Consider the following 24,826-nt stretch of genomic DNA (forward strand, 5'->3'; position numbering starts at 1 on the left):
TGTCATGGTGATGAGGGTACTATACCAAAAACGTGCAATTAAATGTTATCTATTCTTGACTAAAATCCGAAAGGAATTAAAAAAAAACATCATAATATGAGAACATATATTTAAGACAATGTGTCTTTAAAACTCTCATAATGAGGTCAACTGCCCTGAGGGCAGGCGAGCTTATGTCGGTGCTCGGCGTCCTTCGTCTGTACGACCGGCGTCAACTTTACCGTTCAAACGACTTCCCAATTACCATGTCCAAGGGTACTGATGATGGACCTGTAGAATGCTGTGATGAAGAGCTACTATCTTTATTAAGATTGAAGGACCTTGACCTACTTTCCAGGTCTTTAGGGTAAAAAATGTAAAGATATTTAAATGATTTCTTCATAGTAACCAAAAAGAGTCACGTGAGTTGAACCCTTCAAGTGATCACCGTTAAATCTTCACCTTTTTCTCCAAAACAAAAAAGATTGAGATTGCTCATGCTTTTGTATGAAAGCTTGCCTTGGGGATGGACTTTCAAGTTTTAAGTTTTCTAAAACCAATTTTTTCCCAACCAAGTCTTCTTTGAAAGTCGCAGAACAGGTGAACGATTCAGGCCTTTCGGGCCTCTTGTCTACTAAAGCATATTGTTGACATACCCTTAAATAGCTTTATGTATATTTTGTATATATATATATTTTAATCTGATATATATTCTTTTTTCATGTCTTATTTATTTATTTTTTTTTACATGATTATATAGATTTAATAATACTGATTTGTTATAGTACTCTATGAAGTCTCCGATGTTTTGGATGATATGACTAATATGTTAATGAGTTCTTTTATATATGCTTCAATATACATATGTACATTATATTAAAATCTGTTGTGTTTCAGTTCAACACACATCAGTGCGGATCATGATCCACTCGATTAACAATAGAATCCTGAGGACTATTTTCATTATCATTTAAAATCATTTTTACTGTAAGTCCTGTGAAAAATTGCCTTTGTTTTACTGTAAATATTATCAGAACTCTTCCCCGTATCGAAAGTAAATGGTCACATGAATATGTTGTAAAAAGAAATGCTTTTTACCATTGCTAATAGCTGAACAAAATCGATGGGATCTTTTATTACAATCGTCACGTATATACGATATATCATTGGCTTATCACTATAGATAGATCCAGTTCTTAGATAGCTTGTCCGTATTCGTGGTGACAAGATTCTCAAACATTACCATGATATACCTACATTTAGATGTTAGGATTTACGAAAACGTATTGTTACATATAGAATGTAATCTCTTCCTTTACATTTTACTAGAGTGTTACCTATACTGAGATCGATAGATGATAGATTTGGTCCAAATCATATTCATATTGGCTATAATCATAATTACAACATTGATGAGTTAGAAAATTCATTTGAAGGTATTATATATTTATGTCACTCTCCTGCACAAATCCAAAAAGTACATAATTACTGATGTATTGTATTATTTTATCGTTTATTATCACCCCCCCCCCCCACACACACACCGAATAATCAAGCCTATGTGTGCTTATTATAGAAAGTTGCCTAAAATATGTATGATTTCTTATTCTAAAATTTCAAAGCTATCGAATAAAATACGAATATAATTCAATAACTTGCTATATTTGTAAAGGTGAAGAAATCAGGTCGGCATTCAAAATCTATTTCCCAGAGATAACTTTCAAACGAAAAGGCCCTAACTTCTGAATTTTAATCGCTTTAGTTGATAAGGCGGGGTTGACATGTTAATTTTACTATAAACGATCGCGTTGTCAGTGTATTTGTTATATTCTGTATATCCGGATACTTTCTCCCCATTCATTTCCGCGCTCATACTATTACACATTAATCCGCCTCATGTTTGTTCAAGTCACTCTCTGTGGATTATTTAGGGCTATATATATAAAAGTGTTTTGCTCTCATTTAAAAAAATTTGGCTCTCCCTGTTCATTGACGAAAAAGGCGAAAATAACACGAGACAAATTTTACAATAATAGATCATAATTAGCAGTTGATAGATATATATACTAGTCCAGTTTTAATCTTAGCAAGCTTAGACATGCTTACTGAATGGTGTTTATCATAAATGTGCATGATATGTTAAAAACAAAACAAGCGCTTGTTTGATTACACGTGTTTGATTATTGTTTCATTACACGTGTTTGATTGCACTTGTTTGATAACACTTGTTTGAATACATTTGTTTGATTACACGTGTTTGATTACACGAGTGTGATTACACTTGTTTGATTACACGTGTTTGATTACACTTGTATGATTACACTTGTTTGATTACACTTGTATGATTACACTTGTATGATTACACGTGTTTGATTACACTTGTATGATTACACGTGTTTGATTACACGTGTTTGATTACACGTGTTTGATAACACTTGCTTATTACACTTGTTTGATTACACTTGTATGATTACACTTGTATGATTACACTTGTATGATTACACTTGTTTGATTACACGTGTTTGATTACACTTGTATGATTACACGTGTTTGATTACACGTGTTTGATTACACTTGTATGATTACACGTGTATGATTACACTTGTATGATTACACGTGTATGATTACACTTGTTTGATTACACGTGTTTGATTACACGTGTTTGATTACACTTGTATGATTACACTTGCATGATTACACGTGTTTGATTACACGTGTTTGATTACACTTGTTTGATTACACTTGTTTGATAACACTTGTATGATTACACTTGCATGATTACACGTGTTTGATTACACGTGTTTGATTACACTTGTTTGATTACACTTGTTTGATAAGAATGCCTCTCAAATAAGCAGGGGTAAAAGCTGGAAACACAGCTACAAACAATATATATATATATAATTGTGTGCAGAATGTGTACAATTTTTGCTTTATCTTTTTAACTAAATAAAGAATAACATATTTTAGGTTTTGTAAAATTCTATTTTGTGTGATTATTTACACAACACGAGTAGCCACAAAGCGAGTCATTATCCCCCACACCCAACTGTTGGTGTAAAACCCAAATATGATATATATATATATAGGAGCCACAAAGCGAGTCATTATCCCCCACACCCAACTGTTGGTGTAAAACCCAAATATGATATATATATATATAGGAGCCACAAAGCGAGTCATTATCCCCCACACCCATACTGTTGGTGTAAAACCCAAATATGATATATATATATATAGGAGCCACAAAGCGAGTCATTATCCCCCACACCCATACTGTTGGTGTAAAACCCAAATATGATATATATATATATAGGAGCCACAAAGCGAGTCATTATCCCCCACACCCAACTGTTGGTGTAAAACTCAAATATGATATATATATATATAGGAGCCACAAAGCGAGTCATTATCCCCCACACCCAACTGTTGGTGTAAAACTCAAATATGATATATATATATATAGGAGCCACAAAGCGAGTCATTATCCCCCACACCCAACTGTTGGTGTAAAACTCAAATATGATATATATATATATAGGAGCCACAAAGCGAGTCATTATCCCCCACACCCAACTGTTGGTGTAAAACTCAAATATGATATATATATATATAGGAGCCACAAAGCGAGTCATTATCCCCCACACCCAACTGTTGGTGTAAAACTCAAATATGATATATATATATATAGGAGCCACAAAGCGAGGCATTATCCCCCACACCCGGCTGTTGGTGTAAAACCCAAATATGATATATATATATATAGGAGCCACAAAGCGAGGCATTATCCCCCACACCCAACTGTTGGTGTAAAACTCAAATATGATATATATATCTAGGAGCCACAAAGCGAGTCATTATCCCCCACACCCAACTGTTGGTGTAAAACCCAAATATGATATATATATCTAGGAGCCACAAAGCAACGCATTATCCCCCACACCCGGCTGTTGGTGTAAAACCCAAATATGATATATATATATATAGGAGCCACAAAGCGAGGCATTATCCCCCACACCCAACTGTTGGTGTAAAACTCAAATATGATATATATATCTAGGAGCCACAAAGCAACGCATTATCCCCCACACCCGGCTGTTGGTGTAAAACCCAAATATGATATATATATATATAGGAGCCACAAAGCGAGTCATTATCCCCCACACCCAACTGTTGGTGTAAAACTCAAATATGATATATATATATATAGGAGCCACAAAGCGAGTCATTATCCCCCACACCCAACTGTTGGTGTAAAACTCAAATATGATATATATATATATAGGAGCCACAAAGCGAGGCATTATCCCCCACACCCGGCTGTTGGTGTAAAACCCAAATATGATATATATATATATAGGAGCCACAAAGCGAGGCATTATCCCCCACACCCAACTGTTGGTGTAAAACTCAAATATGATATATATATATATAGGAGCCACAAAGCGAGTCATTATCCCCCACACCCAACTGTTGGTGTAAAACTCAAATATGATATATATATCTAGGAGCCACAAAGCAACGCATTATCCCCCACACCCAACTGTTGGTGTAAAACTCAAATATGATATATATATATATAGGAGCCACAAAGCGAGGCATTATCCCCCACACCCAACTGTTGGTGTAAAACTCAAATATGATATATATATATATAGGAGCCACAAAGCAACGCATTATCCCCCACACCCGGCTGTTGGTGTAAAACCCAAATATGATATATATATATATAGGAGCCACAAAGCGAGGCATTATCCCCCACACCCAACTGTTGGTGTAAAACTCAAATATGATATATATATATATATATATATATATAGGAGCCACAAAGCGAGGCATTATCCCCCACACCCGGCTGTTGGTGTAAAACCCAAATATGATATATATATATAGGAGCCACAAGGCGAGGCATTATATCTCACGCCCGGCTGTTGGTGTAAAACCCAAATATGATATATATATATATATATATATATATATATAGGAGCCACAAAGCGAGGCATTATCCCCCACATCCATGATATATATATAACGGAATCAATTTGTGACGTCACTGTTATATACCGCTACTATCACCTCTAATACCGAATAGCACTTATGCAAAATGTCACGTTATCTATTGTTAATTATCAATTAAATTTCCTTGCATCTCCTCAACTTCAACATTATATATATATATATATATATATCTTAGAGTGAGAGTTGATATTTTGATGTAAACCCTTTGTCTTTGACTGTAGATAGTTGAATACCGATTGATATTGTCCATGAACATTTTTACACTCTATAAGTCCTGGAGTGATGCAAAAGTAAAAAAAAATGAAAACAATTATGGTAACAAAAAAAAAAAAGATAAATAATGAAATGTCCTCGATAAAACTTTGGCACTACGACAGTGATGTTGACATTTGCTGGTGTTAGTGTACTGATAGTTCATCGTTCTGTTGGACGACAGTGATGTTGACATTTGCTGGTGTTAGTGTACGGATAGTTCATCGTTCTGTTGGACGACAGTGATGTTGACATTTGCTGGTGTTAGTGTACTGATAGTTCATCGTTCTGTTGGACGACAGTGATGTTGACATTTGCTGGTGTTAGTGTACTGGTAGTTCATCGTTCTGTTGGACGACAGTGATGTTGACATTTGCTGGTGTTAGTGTACTGGTAGTTCATCGTTCTGTTGGACGAGTGAAGTTGACACTCTGCTGAACGATAGTGATGTTGACATTTGCTGGTGTTAGTGTACGGATAGTTCATCGTTCTGTTGGACGACAGTGATGTTGACATTTGCTGGTGTTAGTGTACTGGTAGTTCATCGTTCTGTTGGACGACAGTGATGTTGACATTCTGTTGGACGACAGTGATGTTGACATTTGCTGGTGTTAGTGTACTGGTAGTTCATCGTTCTGTTGGACGACAGTGATGTTGACATTTGCTGGTGTTAGTGTTCTGGTAGTTCATCGTTCTGTTGAACGACAGTGATGTTGACAGTGATGTTGACATTTGCTGGTGTTAGTGTACTGGTAGTTCATCGTTCTGTTGGACGACAGTGATGTTGACATTCTGTTGGACGACAGTGATGTTGACATTTGCTGGTGTTAGTGTACAGATAGTTCATCGTTCTGTGACGACAGTGATGTTGACATTCTGTTGGACGACAGTGATGTTGACATTTGCTGGTGTTAGTGTACGGATAGTTCATCGTTCTGTTGGACGACAGTGATGTTGACATTTGCTGGTGTTAGTGTACTGGTAGTTCATCGTTCTGTTGGACGACAGTGATGTTGACATTCTGTTGAACGACAGAGATGTTGACATTTGCTGGTGTTAGTGTACTGGTAGTTCATCGTTCTGTTGGACGACAGTGATGTTGACATTTGCTGGTGTTAGTGTACTGATAGTTCATCGTTCTGTTGGACGACAGTGATGTTGACATTTGCTGGTGTTAGTGTACGGATAGTTCATCGTTCTGTGACGACAGTGATGTTGACACTCTGCTGGACGACAGTGATGTTGACATTTGCTGGTGTTAGTGTACGGATAGTTCATCGTTCTGTTGGACGACAGTGATGTTGACACTCTGCTGGACGACAGTGATGTTGACATTTGCTGGTGTTAGTGTACTGGTAGTTCATCGTTCTGTTGGACGACAGTGATGTTGACATTTGCTGGTGTTAGTGTACGAATAGTTCATCGTTCTGTGACGACAGTGATGTTGACATTTGCTGGTGTTAGTGTACTGATAGTTCATCGTTCTGTTGGACGACAGTGATGTTGACATTCTGTTGGACGACAGTGATGTTGACATTTGCTGGTGTTAGTGTACAGGTAGTTCATCGTTCTGTTGGACGACAGTGATGTTGACATTTGCTGGTGTTAGTGTACTGGTAGTTCATCGTTCTGTTGGACGACAGTGATGTTGACATTTGCTGGTGTTACTGTACTGGTAGTTCATCGTTCTGTTGGACGACAGTGATGTTGACATTTGCTGGTGTTAGTGTACTGATAGTTCATCGTTCTGTTGGAAGACAGTGATGTTGACATTTGCTGGTGTTAGTGTACTGGTAGTTCATCGTTCTGTTGGACGACAGTGATGTTGACATTTGCTGGTGTTAGTGTACTGGTAGTTCATCGTTCTGTTGGACGACAGTGATGTTGACATTTGCTGGTGTTAGTGTACTGGTAGTTCATCGTTCTGTTGGACGACAGTGATGTTCACATTTGCTGGTGTTAGTGTACGGATAGTTCATCGTTCTGTTGGACGACAGTGATGTTGACATTCTGTTGGACGACAGTGATGTTGACATTTGCTGGTGTTAGTGTACGGATAGTTCATCGTTCTGTTGGACGACAGTGATGTTGACATTTGCTGGTGTTAGTGTACGGATAGTTCATCGTTCTGTGACGACAGTGATGTTGACATTCTGTTGGACGACAGTGATGTTAACATTTGCTGGTGATAGTGTACAGGTAGTTCATCGTTCTGTTGGACGACAGTGATGTTGACATTTGCTGGTGTTAGTGTACAGGTAGTTCATCGTTCTGTTGGACGACAGTGATGTTGACACTCTGCTGGACGACAGTGATGTTGACATTAGCTGGTGTTAGTGTACTGATAGTTCATCGTTCTGTTGGACGACCGTGATGTTGACCTTCTGTTGGACGACAGTGATGTTGACATTCTGTTGGACAACAGTGATGTTGACATTTGCTGGTGTTAGTGTACTGATAGTTCATCGTTCTGTTGGACGACAGTGATTTTAACATTTGCTGGTGTTAGTGTACTGGTAGTTCATCGTTCTGTTGGATGTTGACAGTGTTAGTGTACTGATAGTTCATCTTTCTGTTGGACGACAGTGATTTTAACATTTGCTGGTGTTAGTGTACTGGTAGTTCATCGTTCTGTTGGACGACAGTGATGTTGACATTCTGTTGGACGACAGTGATGTTGACATTCTGTTGGACGACAGTGATGTTGACATTTGCTGGTGTTAGTGTACTGATAGTTCATCGTTCTGTTGGACGACAGTGATGTTGACAGTGATTTTAACATTTGCTGGTGTTAGTGTACTGATAGTTCATCGTTCTGTTGGACGACAGTGATGTTGACATTTGCTGGTGTTAGTGTACTGATAGTTCATCGTTCTGTTGGACGACAGTGATGTTGACATTTGCTGGTGTTAGTGTACTGATAGTTCATCGTTCTGTTGGACGACAGTGATGTTGACATTTGCTGGTGTTAGTGTACTGATAGTTCATCGTTCTGTTGGACGACAGTGATGTTGACATTTGCTGGTGTTAGTGTACGGATAGTTCATCATTCTGTTGGACGACACTGATGTTGACATTCTGTTCAAAAAGTTGACGTGACTCATGTCATTTCTTGAAAATCTAAATGGATTAAGTTGATAATAAAGATGTTTATCTTTATTTAGAATCAATGTACTAGTGTGTTCTATCGTACTTTTTCCGTTGGTAGGTGAAAACTGGTTTCACACACATGTAATATTTTTTTGATTCTATATAATAAATATTTGAAATAAGATTTCATTATACCTGGAAATGTTGCACCAGAATTAACACCAAACCTTGTGTATTCTAAGCTGTTTTTTCCTGGGTGGGTGAAAACTGGTTAATGGTTTCCTACATTTTACTGATTCAATACAATGAATTTTTTAAATGAAATTTCACTGTAAGCTCGGAAAGATATAAAAATATTTACAGTGGCTGTTTAATGCTTAATAGTAAACCTGTATATGTGAAATATCATTTAAAGCCATTAACTTTACAAGTTCTTAATACAGAGGCAAATTCTTTGTCCCAACTTACCCAAAAAAGTTTTTTCCCATTTTTCTTCCAATAAGTATGCTTATCTACGGTACCTGTAGGAAATCCTTCCCTCAATTACACAGAAGCAGTAAAGTAGATCAATACCAGCTCACTCTCCGATCACTTAGTATGTATTTCTATTGTTAATGGTGTATTACAGCTGACAATTACCTGGTATATAAAAGGCTAACGTTCTATAAAAAGAAATGTCTGATGTAATACATTGTATGGTTACATCACTGTAAGTGACAGGAATGGATTTAAATAGACATTGTATGGTTACCTCACTGTATGTGACAGGAATGGATTTAAATACACATTGTATGGTTACATCACTGTAAGTGACAGGAATGGATTTAAATAGACATTGTATGGTTACATCACTGTAAGTGACAGGAATGGATTTAAATAGACATTGTATGGTTACATCTTTGTAAGTGACAGGAATGGATTTAAATAGACATTGTATGGTTACATCACTGTAAGTGACAGGAATGGATTTAAATAGACATTGTATGGTTACATCACTGTAAGTGACAGGAATGGATTTAAATAGACATTGTATGGTTACATCACTGTAAGTGACAGGAATGGATTTAAATAGACATTGTATGGTTACCTCACTGTAAGTGACAGGAATAGATCTAAATACACACATAATAGTGTACATCATAAATGGTAAAGCATCATGTCAAGTCAAAAATGGAAACTTGAGAAAAATCTTCTTCAAATACCCCGTCCTTGTTTTATGGATTAGGGCCCAATGCCTGGCCTTTAGTAATCCCTTGTCCACAAATCCTGGTTGATAACTTCAGTACTTATTGACTATTTACATGAAATTTCGTCAAAGTGTTTACTTCAGAAAAATACACATTGATGTCAGAATGCTAAGTCATCGTTTGTATATCTTCTTTTCTGAACATCTGGTCATGACATTATGAAGCAAAGTTGGTCACAATGAAACAAAAAGACAACAGAGCAAAGATCAAAATCATTTGGTGTTATCTCAAAAGGTCAAGGACAAAATACATCACAAGAAATAAGAAGAAAGGAGCCAAAGGTTAAGTCACCTGGTCATAAGTGCAAATGTGTTTCTATCGACAGTTCTTTTTACCTTGTGATAAATCAACATGATTACATGTAGCTGAGTGGGTTGGGCCAGAGACATAAAACCTTGTCATCAAACAGTATATCCTGGCCAGTCTGTATTTCTCTTAATTTAAACAGTGGGTGTGCATGTCCTACACTACTGCTGTAGTGTACATTTGTAGATATTTCAATACAGATCTGTAAAGATTTCATCTACCAATAAAGACAACTCACAAAGACTTGATTTTTATTATATCATGTACATAATAATTCCACTGATTTCAGCTTGAAATAATTTAAACCCTAATGAAAGATGATGAGATTATCTAAAAATAGAGCCCCAGTTCTGTTCTTCTGACAAACTGATCACCCAGAAAAAATATTTGAGAAAAAAATTCCTCATTCTTAAGATCTTACTGTTGAAGTTTACATGGTCTAAATGTTACATGGTACAAATGCGTTACTCCAATCTTCTGACCCTATACAGTTCATGAAAGCTGTGAACACATGCTGACAAACAATGGTTACTGTTCCAAGTAATCATCACACAAAGTACTTAGTTGACAAATGACCCTCAATGGTATTACATGGGCCCTCAATGGTATTACATGGGCCCTCAATGGTATCACATGGGCCCTCAATGGTATTACTGTTGATCAACTATGCAAACTATCCCTTATTTTTCTCTTGTTCCTGTCCTGATACTTAGCAATACCTACTTGGACAATTCCACTAGAAACTTTACAAGTAGTCCCCATCATGGCTTCCATTGCACTCCTAATTTTGAAGTTTCAGGTCCATGGCTGTTTGAGATGAATATTTTAGAGCATCAGTTGTGTCCCAACCTATTGCCATAAAGTCTCCAACATTCCTTTTTCCACCTAATCATTCATCAGCCTTAGTCTCAGCTTCCTCCTCTAAATCCTCGGCCACACCCATGCCTTCATCCTCTTCTTCACTATCTTCATCTCCACTCACCTCGCGATTTTCATCTTCAAGCTGCTGTAGTTTCTTGGCCAGTTCCTGCTCATCTATGTCTGACACCACACGAGGCTGTTGGACAAACAAAGCAGAAAAGTTCATTCCATATTATAGATATAGAATAACAGAAATTTTTTCCTGACTGATGAAAGAAAAGTGACTGAATTATCTCCCTGTATTATACAATGTTTCAACATATTACAGAAATATCTTGATATAGGACATCTCTGGCCTCTAATGACATAATGAAAAACAGGAATTTCCTGTTTCTGGATATCATATATACCTCCGGCCTCCTCAAGATATAATTAAACACAGAACCACTAGAACAACCCCTCATCGCCGACTGACAGATTACTGGCAAGACTTTAAGAACAGTCAAGAATGACTGTTACAACTTCACGACAAATACATTCAACAGTGACCTTGACATAAGAACTTGGGATATAAAAACCAATATCAAGCTTTGACTTCTGGGTCTGAAAAGTAATCTGTAGCAAGAACTTGAAGTAAGAAAGCATTGTATGAAGTCTGAATTTGATTAGCTGCATCAAACTCCAGTTATTCCACAAAATCAATTTTCCATTATTGCAGCAATAACCTCAACCTTTGACCTCTGGGTCTGAAAAGTAATCTGTAGCAAGCCACTTTTGTAATGAAGCATTGTATGAGGCCCTAATTACCTGTCTCTGGATATAAAACACACCTCCAGCCTCCCTATTGATATAATTAAACACAGAAATTACCTGTTTCTGGATATAAAACACACCTCCAGCCTCCCTATTGATATAATTAAACACAGAAATTACCTGTTTCTGGATATAAAACACACCACCAGCCTCCCTATTGATATAATTAAACACAGAAATTACCTGTTTCTGGATATAAAACACACCTCCAGCCTCCCTATTGATATAATTAAACACAGAAATTACCTGTTTCTGGATATTAAATACACCACCAGCCTCCTCTATGTTTTGTTTGATGGCATCTAATGCCTTGTTTAACATGGCCAGGCCATCTGATCTTTCAAGTGTCTGTGTTGTCATCACATACAGTGGTGGCGCAATCAAATTTATCTGAAATTTTAAACAACACTTTGGTAATTTCGGTCTTTGATATACATACAGATTATGTATGGTAGCTGTAATGCCCATACAACAAACTGGATAGTAAAAGTACATTTTGGGTCAGAAATGAAAGTACAAAAGGTATCTCAGGGAGCAATAACAACAGGTGTCATAAGTCAGGCACTGGACCAGGCTTAACGACCTGTGAGTGACAGGTAGTGATGCACCTCAGTGTTGAAACACCATGGCAGAATATCGCCGGTATGAGTGATCAGAACAGGTAAATGCTCTCTCCTGTCTGCCTCGTGCTGGCGAACGTATTTGTAAGTAAACAAGATAAGAAACAATGTATAAGGTAGATCAAAGATGGGAAGTTGATAACGGGTACTCCTAGTCGCACGTGCCTTCATAATTAGATGTTCCGTGGGTTGGGTTATTTTTGTCCCATAGGGAATAAGCTGAAATTAAGTATTTGGGTATTATTTAAACTAAGACAATAGCTAGCAGAAGTCTAGTCTGGGATCGAGTAGCTAGAGAGAGTTGGAGTCGGAGGTGGAGACGGGCAGAGTCCCATATGGGACCTGCTCCGTGATGGAGCGGGCCCTTGCCAAGTTGGTACAAGGACATTTGTATGGAACTCTTTGATATGGACAGGTAACCTATAGAACCTGAGGATGCTTCTGTATGTTGATTAGGAACTATCTTTTGTAATGGATGTTAACGCGAAGTACTAACTATGGAAAACCACTATACGATGAAATAAACGTTTCGGCCAACCCAAGTAAACACCACATTTAGTCATTGTGTTACACAAGTCCAGTGTCTTGATTAGTGCTCTGTGCAACATTTACATCAGCAACTTTTTGTAAAAGAACTTTAGACAAATTGACTTCTAATGTAATTATTTTTGGTTGTGATTGGACTAACAACCATCAAACATGATTGTCATTTATCATACCTTTCTAACTGTGTAAAAACATCTGGTGCTGAATTTTTTTTGCTATTGCATAAGTGTAATAATATGACCTAATGCAATTTTAATTGGGTGAAGGTTGCTATTGTTCTCAGGATCAAGTCATAACTTCCTGGCATCATATGAAATGTGTCGTCAGCAAAGAAAGAGATCTACCGCAAATATTGCAAGTTAAGTTTTTGTATCAAATCTAATGCAATAATTGCAAAAATCTTGCCAAAGTCCTCTAAATTATGCAATAAACAGAATCTTGCACGAGTTCCCATTCACACAAGATTATGGAACTAATTACAGTTTTTTCATCTCACCTCATCAGAGGTTCAGTAAAGTGAAAAACCCTGAGACTTGTTCCTAATGAGAAATGGAACTCGTGTAAAATATCGTGAAAAACCCTGTGACTTGTTTCTAATGAGAAATGGAACTCAGGTAAGATATCCAATAACTATTACACCTTTTCAGACACTTGTGAAGATTATGAAACCTGACAGGTTATAAATAGAACTAATTATACATTCACACCAAATTCTACAGAAATTTCCCTCACACTCAATTCTACAGACCTTTCCCTCACACTCAATTCTACGGACCTTTCCCTCAAACTCAATTCTATGGACCTTTCCCTCACACCCAATTCAACAGACCTTTCCCTCACACTCAATTCTACCGACCTTTCCCTCACACTCAATTCTACAGACCTTTCCCTCACACTCAATTCTATGGACCTTTCCCTCATACCCAATTCTACAGATTTTTCCCTCACATTCAATTCTACGGACATTTCCCTCAAATCCAATTCTACAGAACTTTCCCTCACACTCAATTCCACAGATTTTTCCCTCACACCCAATTCTACAGACCTTTCCCTCACACTCAATTCTATGGACCTTTCCCTCACACCCAATTCTACGGACATTTCCCTCACACTCAATTCTACCGACCTTTCCCTCACACCCAATTCTACAGACCTTTCCCTCACACTCAATTCTACAGACCTTTCCCTCACACTCAATTCTACAGACATTTCCTTCACACTCAATTCTACAGACCTTTCCTTCACATTCAATTCTACAGAACTTTCCCTCACACTCAATTCTACAGACCTTTCCCTCACATCCAATTCTACAGACCTTTCCCTCACACTCAATTCTATGGACCTTTCCCTCACACCCAATTCTACAGAACTTTCCCTTACACCCAATTCTACAGACCTTTCCTTCACACTCGATTCTACAGACCTTTCCTTCACACTCAATTCTACACACCTTTCCCTCACACCCAATTCTACGGACCTTTCCCTCACACCCAATTCTACAGACCTTTCCCTCACACTCAATTCTACAGACCTTTCCCTCACACTCAATTCTACAGACATTTCCTTCACACTCAATTCTACAGACCTTTCCCTCACATTCAATTCTACAGAACTTTCCTGTACACCCAATTCTACAGACCTTTCCTTCACACTCGATTCTACAGACCTTTCCTTCACACTCAATTCTACAGACCTTTCCTTCACACTCAATTCTACACACCTTTCCCTCAAATCCAATTCTACAGATTTTTCCCTCACATTCAATTCTACGGACATTTCCCTCACACTCAATTCTACGGACATTTCCCTCACACTCAATTCTACAGACCTTTCCGTCACACTCATTTCTACAGACCTTTCCCTCACACTCAATTCTATGGACCTTTCTCTCATACTCAATTCTACAGAAGATTTCCCCCACACTCAATTCTACCTTTCTCTCATACTCAATTCTACAGAATTCTACAGAAGATGATCACCCTCCTACAGCGTTTTGTTACCTTAATTGGCATGGCCTCTGATGTCAGTTCCAGGCCTTTCTTCAATGCTCTCTTCACAGCATCCACACCCTCATAGTTTGTACAAGCCACTTCTAAATCTAATACAAGCACAAGAAGAATTTTTCATAGATAGGTACAATTTCATTATTGAAATAACAAAAATTGATTGCTATCTATATGTATCAAATTACTGGGATTTTTTTCTCAAGATCAAAATATAGATAAATGGTGTTGTGAGGTATAATTGGCTGCTAGGGCCCTATAGAATGTATTTAACCACTGGGTATCTATTCCTCATCCTGCTTCGAGGCATGTGACCAAATGCTTTAGTCAGATTTCTGTCTACTCAAGGACAAAACAAAATCTAGTGATTTATTTTACAATGATGGACACTTACCTGCTCGGATCTTGACTGCCTGTGGCGTTAGTCGTCGTCTGATATTCTCAAGTAAAACACCTTTTGTTTCATCATCAATGTTACATTCATCCAATATTTCAGGATTTCTAACAAAGAAAAAAGTTACATAAATAATCAGGGTCTCTTCTCATTACAGCATTTTTGTTGATATTGAAAAAGTCAACAACTGGTACAGTAACTAAACCTGCTGAACAAACTTAATGCTTGGGATATCATTATTTATTCAGTACCATGTTTGGTAATCAGCCCACCAATATCTATACAGAAAAATGTTATTTCACTCCCTGAAATATTTCCTTTCCCCTCCAACTCTGTGCTTATTACATGAAAGATACTGTAGATTAGGATCTATTCCGTGCTTATGATCTCTCTGAACCAAATTGAAGCAGGACATTCCAAAAAATTTCAACGCATAACATTCATGTATATCTGTCTCATATTGTAGAACCTGAAATCCCCAATCACCTCCAGTCTTATCACATCAATATATTTTCTCAGATTATGATGGATACAACTCATGTTAATACCTACGTTACAGCATGTTTGAATGCTTCATAAGACGATCCAGGTTTTTTGTACTTGTCATCAAAGTACCAGGCTGTCTTTTTGTAAAGGTCTTCTAACTGTTCTTCGCTTCCATATTCCAACAATTCTCCTACATGGCGAAGTATGCTGTTTACCTACAAGTTGGAAGAAAATTTGAAAACAGATTCTAAAATTCACCAACCTGAGATTAGGAAATGCATTTCAGCCAATAAGTATGTACAGAAAACAAGAGATCCCTGAGGGATCATGGCACCCACCATTGTTTGATTTTTATTTGCTCTTTAAAAGCTGGATATTTTCCCTTCTTTTCTCTTCTCTTCCCTGTTTTTGCTCTTAAGGATAAAAAATTTCAATATTCCTTTGCAGAAATAGCAATGATAATCTTTACCTACCAAATCCAAGATGGTCACCTGGAAGCCATTTATTTATCTTTTTCTGATTAGTCCCAAAATCAAACGAGCACAAGTAGTGACCAAAAGGAACATATAATGAAATTTGAAAGAGATCCATTCAGTAGTCCTTAAGAAATAGGGAAAACAATCTACACTAGGTAAAATCCAAGATGGCTACCTGTCTGTCATTTTTTGTTTTTTCTGATCAGCCCCAAAATCTGACAGGCACAACTAGGGACCAAGAGGAAACTACACATGAAATTTGAGAAAGATCTATGTTGTATTTCTCAAGAAACAGCCAGGACAAACTTTTGAAGTCAAAATCTAAGATTGCCATCTATTGGCCATTTTCTTTCTCTGATCAGTACCAAAATCTAACAGGCACCAAGGGTAACAAACAAATGAAATCTGAGAAAGATCCATCCAGCACTTCTCAAGAAACAGTGATAACAAAAATTGTTTATGAACAGATGACTGGACATTTTGAATAGCCCACCATCTGATGATGGCGAGTTAAAAAAGACAAGGTTATGAAAGAAATATGTCACAAAATCATTAATTCCAATCTACTTACTGCCTTTGCCTTTGCAAATTTTTCTTCACATTTAGCAACTTCTTCTTGGGAAACTCTTCTTTTAGACAAATCAATATAACCTGTGGACAGAAAGGACATGTTTGTCAAAGACCTTGTGACAGGATTACGCTATCAAACTTGTTAAACTTTTCCCATCTACAACTGCAACCAGTTCTTCATTTTGTAAATATCCCATCACTTACCATCTTAATTAGTTGTAGAATTATGTCATTCGCACATGAATTAAAATTTTTTGGAAAAAAAATTGATTAATACATATATGAAATACACTATACTTCCAAACTTTTGATGATTTTCTGTTCAAAATATAGGCCTATCATTCAGACTTGCTCCCTTCTCTTATTTCCATGACTTAACTTAAAAAAATTCAGTATCTTGATACCTTTGTCTTTATCTACCCTGATTACTACAACACATTCACTCCGGCCAACCCTGATGAGTTTGTTGATGGAACGTATACGCCTCCTTGACAATTCACTGAGTAAAATCATGCCCTCGATATTGTTGTATTCCAGTAGGTGTACATATGCTCCCATTTCTGCTATAGACTGCACATTCACCATCACCACATCCTCCATCTCTGGGTATTTGTTAGCGTAAAAACGACAAGTCAACACCATTTTGACAGTCTATGTATGTAATGCTCCGTAAAGTCACAAACCTGAAAAACAAAGGCAGATTTACTTTAATCAAGAGGTCATCCATTCTATAAATATTTTTTTATAATATCATAGTTATATAATCAAGTACAAAATAACTTTATAGATATCAACACAGAACTTCAGATTATTTCATATTACATGTCAGCCTTAAGTATACTTGTTCATATCCTTATATAAAGCTACAACTGACCGTTTAAGCAAGATTTTTGAATAGATGATATGACAAGCTTGTTTCTACTCTGCTGATCATACTGGTTCCCTGAAATGAGTAGTATATGAATATGGAAGCTTTGTTTAATATATGACCTATATCAGTATTAACATTATCTTTTGATGAAATAGTTGCATTCTTTCTGCTTTCCATTTGATCCTGCTAAAATTACTTCTATATCAACATGTAAGATGTTAGAATCAAGCATCTGCCTATAGAATATTAGATATCCACAACATGAAAATTAAATTTTATACACAAACCTTCTCAAACACCCATGTGGACAAGTCATTCTATTTATAAAACATAACTACTTTACAGATGGACATACATTCTAGTTCATTTGTACAAAGTGCATATACATAAGTGTTCCTCATATTTCAGTTGTAAAATGATACTTACTATGAAACATCAAATTCATATGGTACAGTTATGTAACTCTGGTAAATACAAACTGCAATTTACTGCTTGGCTAGAGAGAACTTCTCTTTAGCTCAATGGGTTGACCGCCAGACGAGAACGCCAAAGGTCCTGGGTTTGAATCCTAGCAGAGGCATTGAAATAAGAAATGACCTCTGTTACATTGGGGACCATGTGGGGACTCAGGAATAATACTCAGCCATGCCACAACAGCATCGCTGTAACCCCTGGAAACTTGAGGACAAGTGATTTCCTGGAGGGGGAGTATGTAACCCTGGTAAATACTAGTCGCAATATATAGCTCAGCTAGAGAGAACTTCTGTTTAGTTCGATCAGTTGAGCATCAGAGTAGTAAGCCAGGGGTTCCAGGTTCAAAACTAGTTGGAGCATTGAAATAAGTAATGGCCTCTGTTACAGGTATATATAAAGTACTTTCTAAGTTAAGTTTATTTCTGGGCCAAGATTTAGAAAATTCTCTTCGCCGGACTCAAAACATATATGAATACACAGTACATAATACTAAAATGTTAGACAAAATGTACAGTGCAATACAGTGGTATAGACTGGTCAGTTTCGCTTAAGTAAATTTTAAGGTCAAAAAGAAAGTTTGGCTCTATAATTGTAAACAATATCCTGATTTTCCCAAAATTTATCTAATCAATTTTTGAAACAGTTAGTGGTTGGTGCTGATATAATGGATTCTGGTAAAGAGTTCCAAATGCATGCTGATCTAATGGTAAAAGAGTTCCTTCTTTGTGTAGAATTTGCTCTTTGTGGAAAGAGTTTTTTGGTATTCCCTCTTCCGCTGTGTTTAGAAGCCACTTCTGACCATAATTTTATTAAAGTACAACATTCTTTATCATAAATCCCGTTTGTCATTTTGTATACTTCAATCATGTCCCCGTGCATACGCCGATATGACAAAAGTGTTAAGTCAGGAACCGTCTGGATTTTCCAGAACATTAGATTTCATTCTTTGTCTTCAAGGTCTTTTGCTTCACATATCAATGATGTTTTCGTTTTATCTGAGTTAGAGTTACTTATGTCATATTCACATATTTACTGTTGTGGTCTTCAGGGACCCTCTTTACGATCTCTATAGGTCTCCCATCTACATATCTCAACTCATTACATTAATTACCCTGCTAAGAGTGTTTCCGTGATTTTTATAATTATTGAGGAATAAATAGATTTATATGTAAATATGAGACATTTTCTCTGTAGTTATTGGGAAATTAAATCATTATTAACTAATGCCTTGTCCCAAATTATTGCCTTGTGCTGTGAAAGCATACTTCACCAGATTTTATAGTTACATTTCGCGTGCGGTCTCGTTTATACGGACAGAAAAGTGCATTTTCAATTGCATAAGTGTGAACATGAAGCTGATAAGTGCAAATAGATTATGATGCGGTATCTTACACACAATGAAAGAGAAATGTCAGACTACCTCTCGCAAAATTCAGCTTCTGTCCATGTGTTCTGATGCAAGTTGTTGAAATAGACATTTTACGGAATATAATATAAAACGAAATAAAACATATTATAATATGGAATACTGAAGTCATTTCGTTGCTATAAAATCATTTAAGTCGATATCATTTCCTGGACAAATATCCCACAATTAATAAAAAAATCAATATTTAGTTTTCTTGTGTTCATGCATGTCAGATGTTAATTTTAATAATTTGAAAATTGTATCAACTCTATTTGCTTGTGCTAGTTCCGGTCTAAACAGGAAGCGCGAAAAAATGAATGACAGAAGCCCTGGTCGGACCTTAGTTTCCATTTTACTTCTAAAGTGATGCGTGGCATCATGATGTAAGATGCAAGTGCAACTAATCTGTAGACAATATTATCAACTGTACCATGGCGAGTTCTCAAGAGGACGATCTAGTGGCAAAAACGTATTCAAAAATGAAAGAAGTTGAAGAAACCTTCGCACATCTTGAAAAGGCTTCTGTGCCATCTATACCAGTGATAGGAACTTTTGCCGAGGGAGATGATAATATGCCCGAATTGTGTCCAAAAATTCTCGCTGCAAGATTCAGAAGAATCAAGGCAGAATTAAATGTTGTACACAGTTCGCCAATGACCTACATTGCTGATGAAGAAGAAGTGCAATTTGAAATATTTACAAAGGAACTTGAGAAAGATGTTTTAGAATTGCAAGAGACATATTCTTTTGTGTGCGGACAAAACAAAGACATTGATAATATGATAAGAAAAGAGGAAGAAATACTGGAGCAGAACAAATGTGTATCAGAAATGCTTCAGAATAAACTTCAGAATCCAGAGGAAGAATGTGAAAGCGTACCGGATCGTCAGAAAGAGGAGATTTATAAAAAAATTCAGAAAGGAGAACGCTATCTGAAGGAGGTTGTGAAAAAACTTGGGTTATTTGTTGACAAACATTTTCCATTGCCATCACAAGAGGTGTTTTCAGAGCAAATGAAAAAGTTACGATCAACAGATCGTAAATTGAAACTGCGCGACATGATATCATTAAAACAGATATTAGAAAGCCTCATGAACAAGTGTGTGGATGAACCAAGTGACCCTTACATTACCATGGATCATCGATTTTGGCCACCTTACATTGAACTTTTGATCACATGTCAGATTGCTGTACGACATCCAGACAACAAAGACATGATCAAATTATCACCGTTTCATCTCTGATTGCAGTTTCATTTTAACAGTTTCTTACATGTAACTTTATTATTCATATTAGCTCACCTGTTTGATGGCAATGGAGTTAATGCCAGATGTCTGTCTGTCTAGTTTAAACTTATTCCTGATAAAATAAATCCTATTTAGCTAATATTTTTTGTATAGTGTTGTGGTGTTTTAAGTCACAATTGCTGTTATGGATCTATCAACACCAGAACTTTTTGTTACATGAGGTTACAAAAAAATTTTGAATGTGTGAAAAAGCAAATGTTAAAGTGCATTGTTTATCAAAGATGTGTACACTTGTCAGCAGAATAAGAATATTGAAGATGTAACATGTTATTGCCAAATTTTCAAATCTGTGAAGATTTTAATAAATTTGTTTAAGAGTTCTTAAACTTTTCTGATATGTGTTTAAGGATTTATTTGTAGTTCGCAAAGAGCCAGCTGTATCATTCTGAGTCTTCTAACCTTGTAGTAGCTGGTTGTTACCTCACTGAACAACATATGAGAGGCCGGTCAAATGCCATAAGAGTTATAAGGGTAAAGTGCTATTGACCTATTAACATCAACACAGACAATGCAAGGTGTGTCCAACCTTAAGTTGTGAAGGCTAGTGCTCAAATCAACTATTGAGGATTAAATAGTACAAAGAGAAGTATAAGTGGAGACTGCTTTTTACATATGATATACCTCTAAGGTAAACTTTACAAGAAAATGCTGTTGAGTTTTTTTTTTCATTGAAATCTAAGAAAGATGAAAAAAATACTTATCAACAAATACTGTGGATTCATTTATTTTCGTTGGGTTCAATTTTCGTTGTTTCTACAAATTAGACAGTTTCGTGGACTCATAAATTCGTGGATTTTTTATTCTGTGGGAAAAAAATAAAAACGTTAGAATTTTCTCTTTTTGCTTCCAGTCGAATTTTTTTCTGTTTGTATTAAGGCTAAGACAAGAATAAAAGAACGTTTTTTTTCAAGATGGCGTCCTGTGTTTTTATAACGCTGTTTACAACAGTCTCGCATTAATATCAAACCACAAATCAGTATATATCCTGGCGTGTAATCAATCGGTAATTATCAGAAACAATTGTTTTCAGTGGATAAACATTGTGTGCTGATCAGTCGGTGTACCGCAGTCATATGAAAACACCACGCGTATCGATTGGACCATGTGTGTAAACAGGTGTGTAAACAAGATCTGCATTATTAATAATTATTGTGAACCTGTAGTCGGATAGAAATACGGATCCAATCTTCAATCGACAGGATGGTCCGATCAAGCCTAGTGTCCACAGTGTCGCTAACGACTGCGATCCCATCATACTTAGCATCACAATGGGTACTTACCCTTTGTTATGTTTAATAATATATAATTATATATCGTTGACACCAATTTAGCGTATCCATGTCGAGCCTCAGACTACCCGACTCCTGACTAATTACGGGGCTTCTGTCATTACCGGTGGACGTTTCCGGTGTTGGCAAAGATTACTTGGTCAAATTTCAAAATTACTTTAGTAAGTAGTTCATATTTCGTTATGTTTTTAAATTCGTGGATTTGCTCATCCACGAAAACAACGAAAATTGGACCCCCACGAAATAAAATGAATCCACAGTATGACATTTCATTATGAAAATTATTAATTGTACGTTTTAAATATTTGTGTTAGGGTCCTAAAAATGTAAAAGATTACCTAAAACAGACCTTGAAGTGTTTTGATAGACAGAAATATTATGTTTCACCCTTTACTTTTCTTACTAAACTTTTGTAGATTTAATTTCTCAAATTCTAAATTCCAAACAACAATTTCTTGAGTCACAATTAGGTAAAAAAAACTAGAAAACATGTCAAATTAAGAATGTGGAAAGCAGAACAAGGCAAATGATTAGACCTCTTCAGGGCCTTTTTCTGCAGGACTTGGGGCCATGCTTGGCCCCGATTCCAAGTGGCAGTCATAAACTTGATAGTGCAGTCCCATGTTTTGTTGACTTTCAGCTCTGGATTCAGATGCTGATGTTTATGCTTTAGCACAGTATGAGCTACAACGGAGAGAAATAAACCTATAATTTCTTATTAAAATCTTGATTTTTTTTTTCTATTTTTCTCTGTTTTGAGATTTTTGTCATTTTCCCCAACTTTAAAGCCCTGGGCCTCATTTCCAAAATAGTGAAAAAGAAACCCTTGTCCTTCCATGCAGGAGGAGAAAGACAGAATTCGATACTCTACCTTAATATAGCTAGAGCTGGACATATTATCCTGCTGTCCTTATAAAAACAGTTAACGCATGCATGTTGAGCCAAACATCTGGATAACATGGGTGCCAAGTTCTAAAATACAAAAGTTTCTTAGAAAAAACGGGTCAGTTGAGCAAAAAAAATGTGTCCTATTATTTTTGGTAACAATTTTAAGAACAGGTATATATGCTTTGTGCAATGGAAGTTTTTTTTTCTAACTGAGAATCGGTTTTAAAATGATTAAGGAGCTACTTCCCCATGTTATTCTCAAAATCTACCTACATCAATTCTAAATGATATATTTATCAAAGCTGTATCAAAGATTTCCAAGTCTCTATTTTATTCATTATTTCATGCACACCCTATGTTAAGGATATAAATTAATTTAGATGCATTAATCTTACAGACATGTTTGTGTTAGACCATGCAATTTGTAGTTACAAATTTTGTCACTGTTGTGTCAGTAATTATAGATTATAGATCATACTCTGTACATGTTTGTAATCTTTTAATGATTCAATGTATTTTTTACAAGATTAGCACTTAATGAGAAACACTTGAGTTGTGTAGAAATATTAGCCTGTCTTAACTCTGTTGTGAAGGTTTTTTACATTTTTGGAAAGAAAAATGTGTAGACTCAATGATTGTTGAGTTTTTTTTTTCCCCTGGTTGAAATAAGCTTTCAAAAATCAAGTGATTTTGATATAAGAACAGAATAAAGAAGTTGAAACTATTTATGCTATCAAAGTCACAAATACAAGAAAATTTTGTGTATTTTAAGATAATTTATAGAAGGGAGTACCTACTTGTACATGTAAAAGTTGGAGCCTAATAGGACAGTCACTAGGTACTGGCTGTAGGATGGTGTGACTTTACTCCAGGAACTCCTCCATTACCTAAACCTTGCTTGTCTTTAAAATTACCCTGCTTGTTACGAGGATGTAAAGTATCAATATGCAAACAAATTGTACATATATAATGTATGTTTTGAACCTTTTTAAAAAGTTTTTTACAAAGAGTTATTGACATCCCATTTTCAGTATGTACAGTGTATATTTGATGCTGATGAGAAAACTGTTACACTTAGTTAGCAACACCGTCGTGATATTGGTGTGATCTATAATAAAGCATTACCCCATGATCAATTGATGTTATTGGGCATCTCATCTTCAGAAAAAATCAGAATGTTGAAAAATATCTCCATCTATAACATAAATGTTAAAATGATGTAGATTTATCGAATGTCATGGTGTAAATCTACATTGTATATATATATGTAGGCCGTGTCTGAGGTATCTCAGTCTGTAGGAAGGCCTTGTCTGAGGTATCTCAGTCTGTAGATAGGCCTTGTCTGAGGTATCTCAGTCTGTAGCACCTAATGTCATGGTGTAAATCTACATCGTATTTATGTGTATGTAGGCCTTGTCTGAGGTATCTCAGTCTGTAGATAGGCCGTGTCTGAGGTATCTCAGTCTGTAGGAAGGCCGTGTCTGAGGTATCTCAGTCTGTAGCTCCTAATGTCATGGTGTAAGTCTACATTGTATTTATGTGTATGTAGGCCGTGTCTGAGGTATCTCAGTCTGTAGATAGGCCGTGTCTGAGGTATCTCAGTCTGTAGATAGGCCGTGTCTGAGGTATCTCAGTCTGTAGATAGGCCGTGTCTGAGGTATCTCAGTCTGTAGATAGGCCGTGTCTGAGGTATCTCAGTCTGTAGGAAGGCCGTGTCTGAGGTATCTCAATCTGTAGATAGGCCATGTCTGAGGTATCTCAGTCTGTAGATAGGCCGTGTCTGAGGTATCTCAGTCTGTAGGAAGGCCGTGTCTGAGGTATCTCAGTCTGTAGGAAGGCCGTGTCTGAGGTATCTCAGTCTGTAGGAAGGCCGTGTCTGAGGTATCTCAGTCTGTAGGAAGGCCGTGTCTGAGGTATCTCAGTCTGT

General features: G+C 36.6%; 2 protein-coding genes across 2 annotated transcripts; one reads left to right on the forward strand and one right to left on the reverse strand.

Annotated features, from left to right (window-relative positions):
• Nucleotides 1-10,132: 10,132 nt before the first annotated feature.
• Nucleotides 10,133-19,459, reverse strand: LOC132558255 (eukaryotic translation initiation factor 2 subunit 1-like). Its single transcript, XM_060222797.1, has 8 exons — nucleotides 19,428-19,459; nucleotides 17,067-17,345; nucleotides 16,664-16,743; nucleotides 15,683-15,831; nucleotides 15,131-15,237; nucleotides 14,734-14,831; nucleotides 11,814-11,957; nucleotides 10,133-10,950 (listed from the first exon to the last, which is right to left on the reverse strand). Exons 2-8 carry the CDS (start codon nucleotides 17,302-17,304, stop codon nucleotides 10,783-10,785), a joined length of 984 nt encoding a protein of 327 aa, XP_060078780.1. The 5' UTR covers nucleotides 17,305-17,345; nucleotides 19,428-19,459; the 3' UTR covers nucleotides 10,133-10,782.
• Nucleotides 19,460-19,730: 271 nt separating this feature from the next.
• On the forward strand, nucleotides 19,731-20,801 carry LOC132558264 (centromere protein K-like). The gene has a single exon (XM_060222807.1). The coding sequence runs from the start codon at nucleotides 19,847-19,849 to the stop codon at nucleotides 20,657-20,659; it is 813 nt and encodes a 270-aa protein (XP_060078790.1). The 5' UTR covers nucleotides 19,731-19,846; the 3' UTR covers nucleotides 20,660-20,801.
• Nucleotides 20,802-24,826: the final 4,025 nt, after the last annotated feature.

The sequence above is a fragment of the Ylistrum balloti genome, unplaced genomic scaffold (genome assembly GCF_031769215.1).
Source record: "Ylistrum balloti isolate Yb309-2 unplaced genomic scaffold, AGI_CSIRO_Ybal_v1 Utg370776, whole genome shotgun sequence".
NCBI classification, from domain to species: Eukaryota; Metazoa; Mollusca; class Bivalvia; order Pectinida; family Pectinidae; genus Ylistrum; species Ylistrum balloti.

Bases quoted from the DNA above. Each gene is read 5' to 3' on its own strand.
- LOC132558255 (XM_060222797.1), bottom strand. From the start codon at position 17,304: ATGGTGTTGACTTGTCGTTTTTACGCTAACAAATACCCAGAGATGGAG. The intron at 16,744-17,066 runs GTATCAAGATAC...TTCTGTCCACAG, and splicing joins CAGGGTAGATAAAGACAAAG to GTTATATTGATTTGTCTAAA. The intron at 15,832-16,663 runs GTAAGTAGATTG...TCCAACTTGTAG, and splicing joins AATTTGCAAAGGCAAAGGCA to GTAAACAGCATACTTCGCCA.
- LOC132558264 (XM_060222807.1), top strand. From the start codon at position 19,847: ATGGCGAGTTCTCAAGAGGACGATCTAGTGGCAAAAACGTATTCAAAA.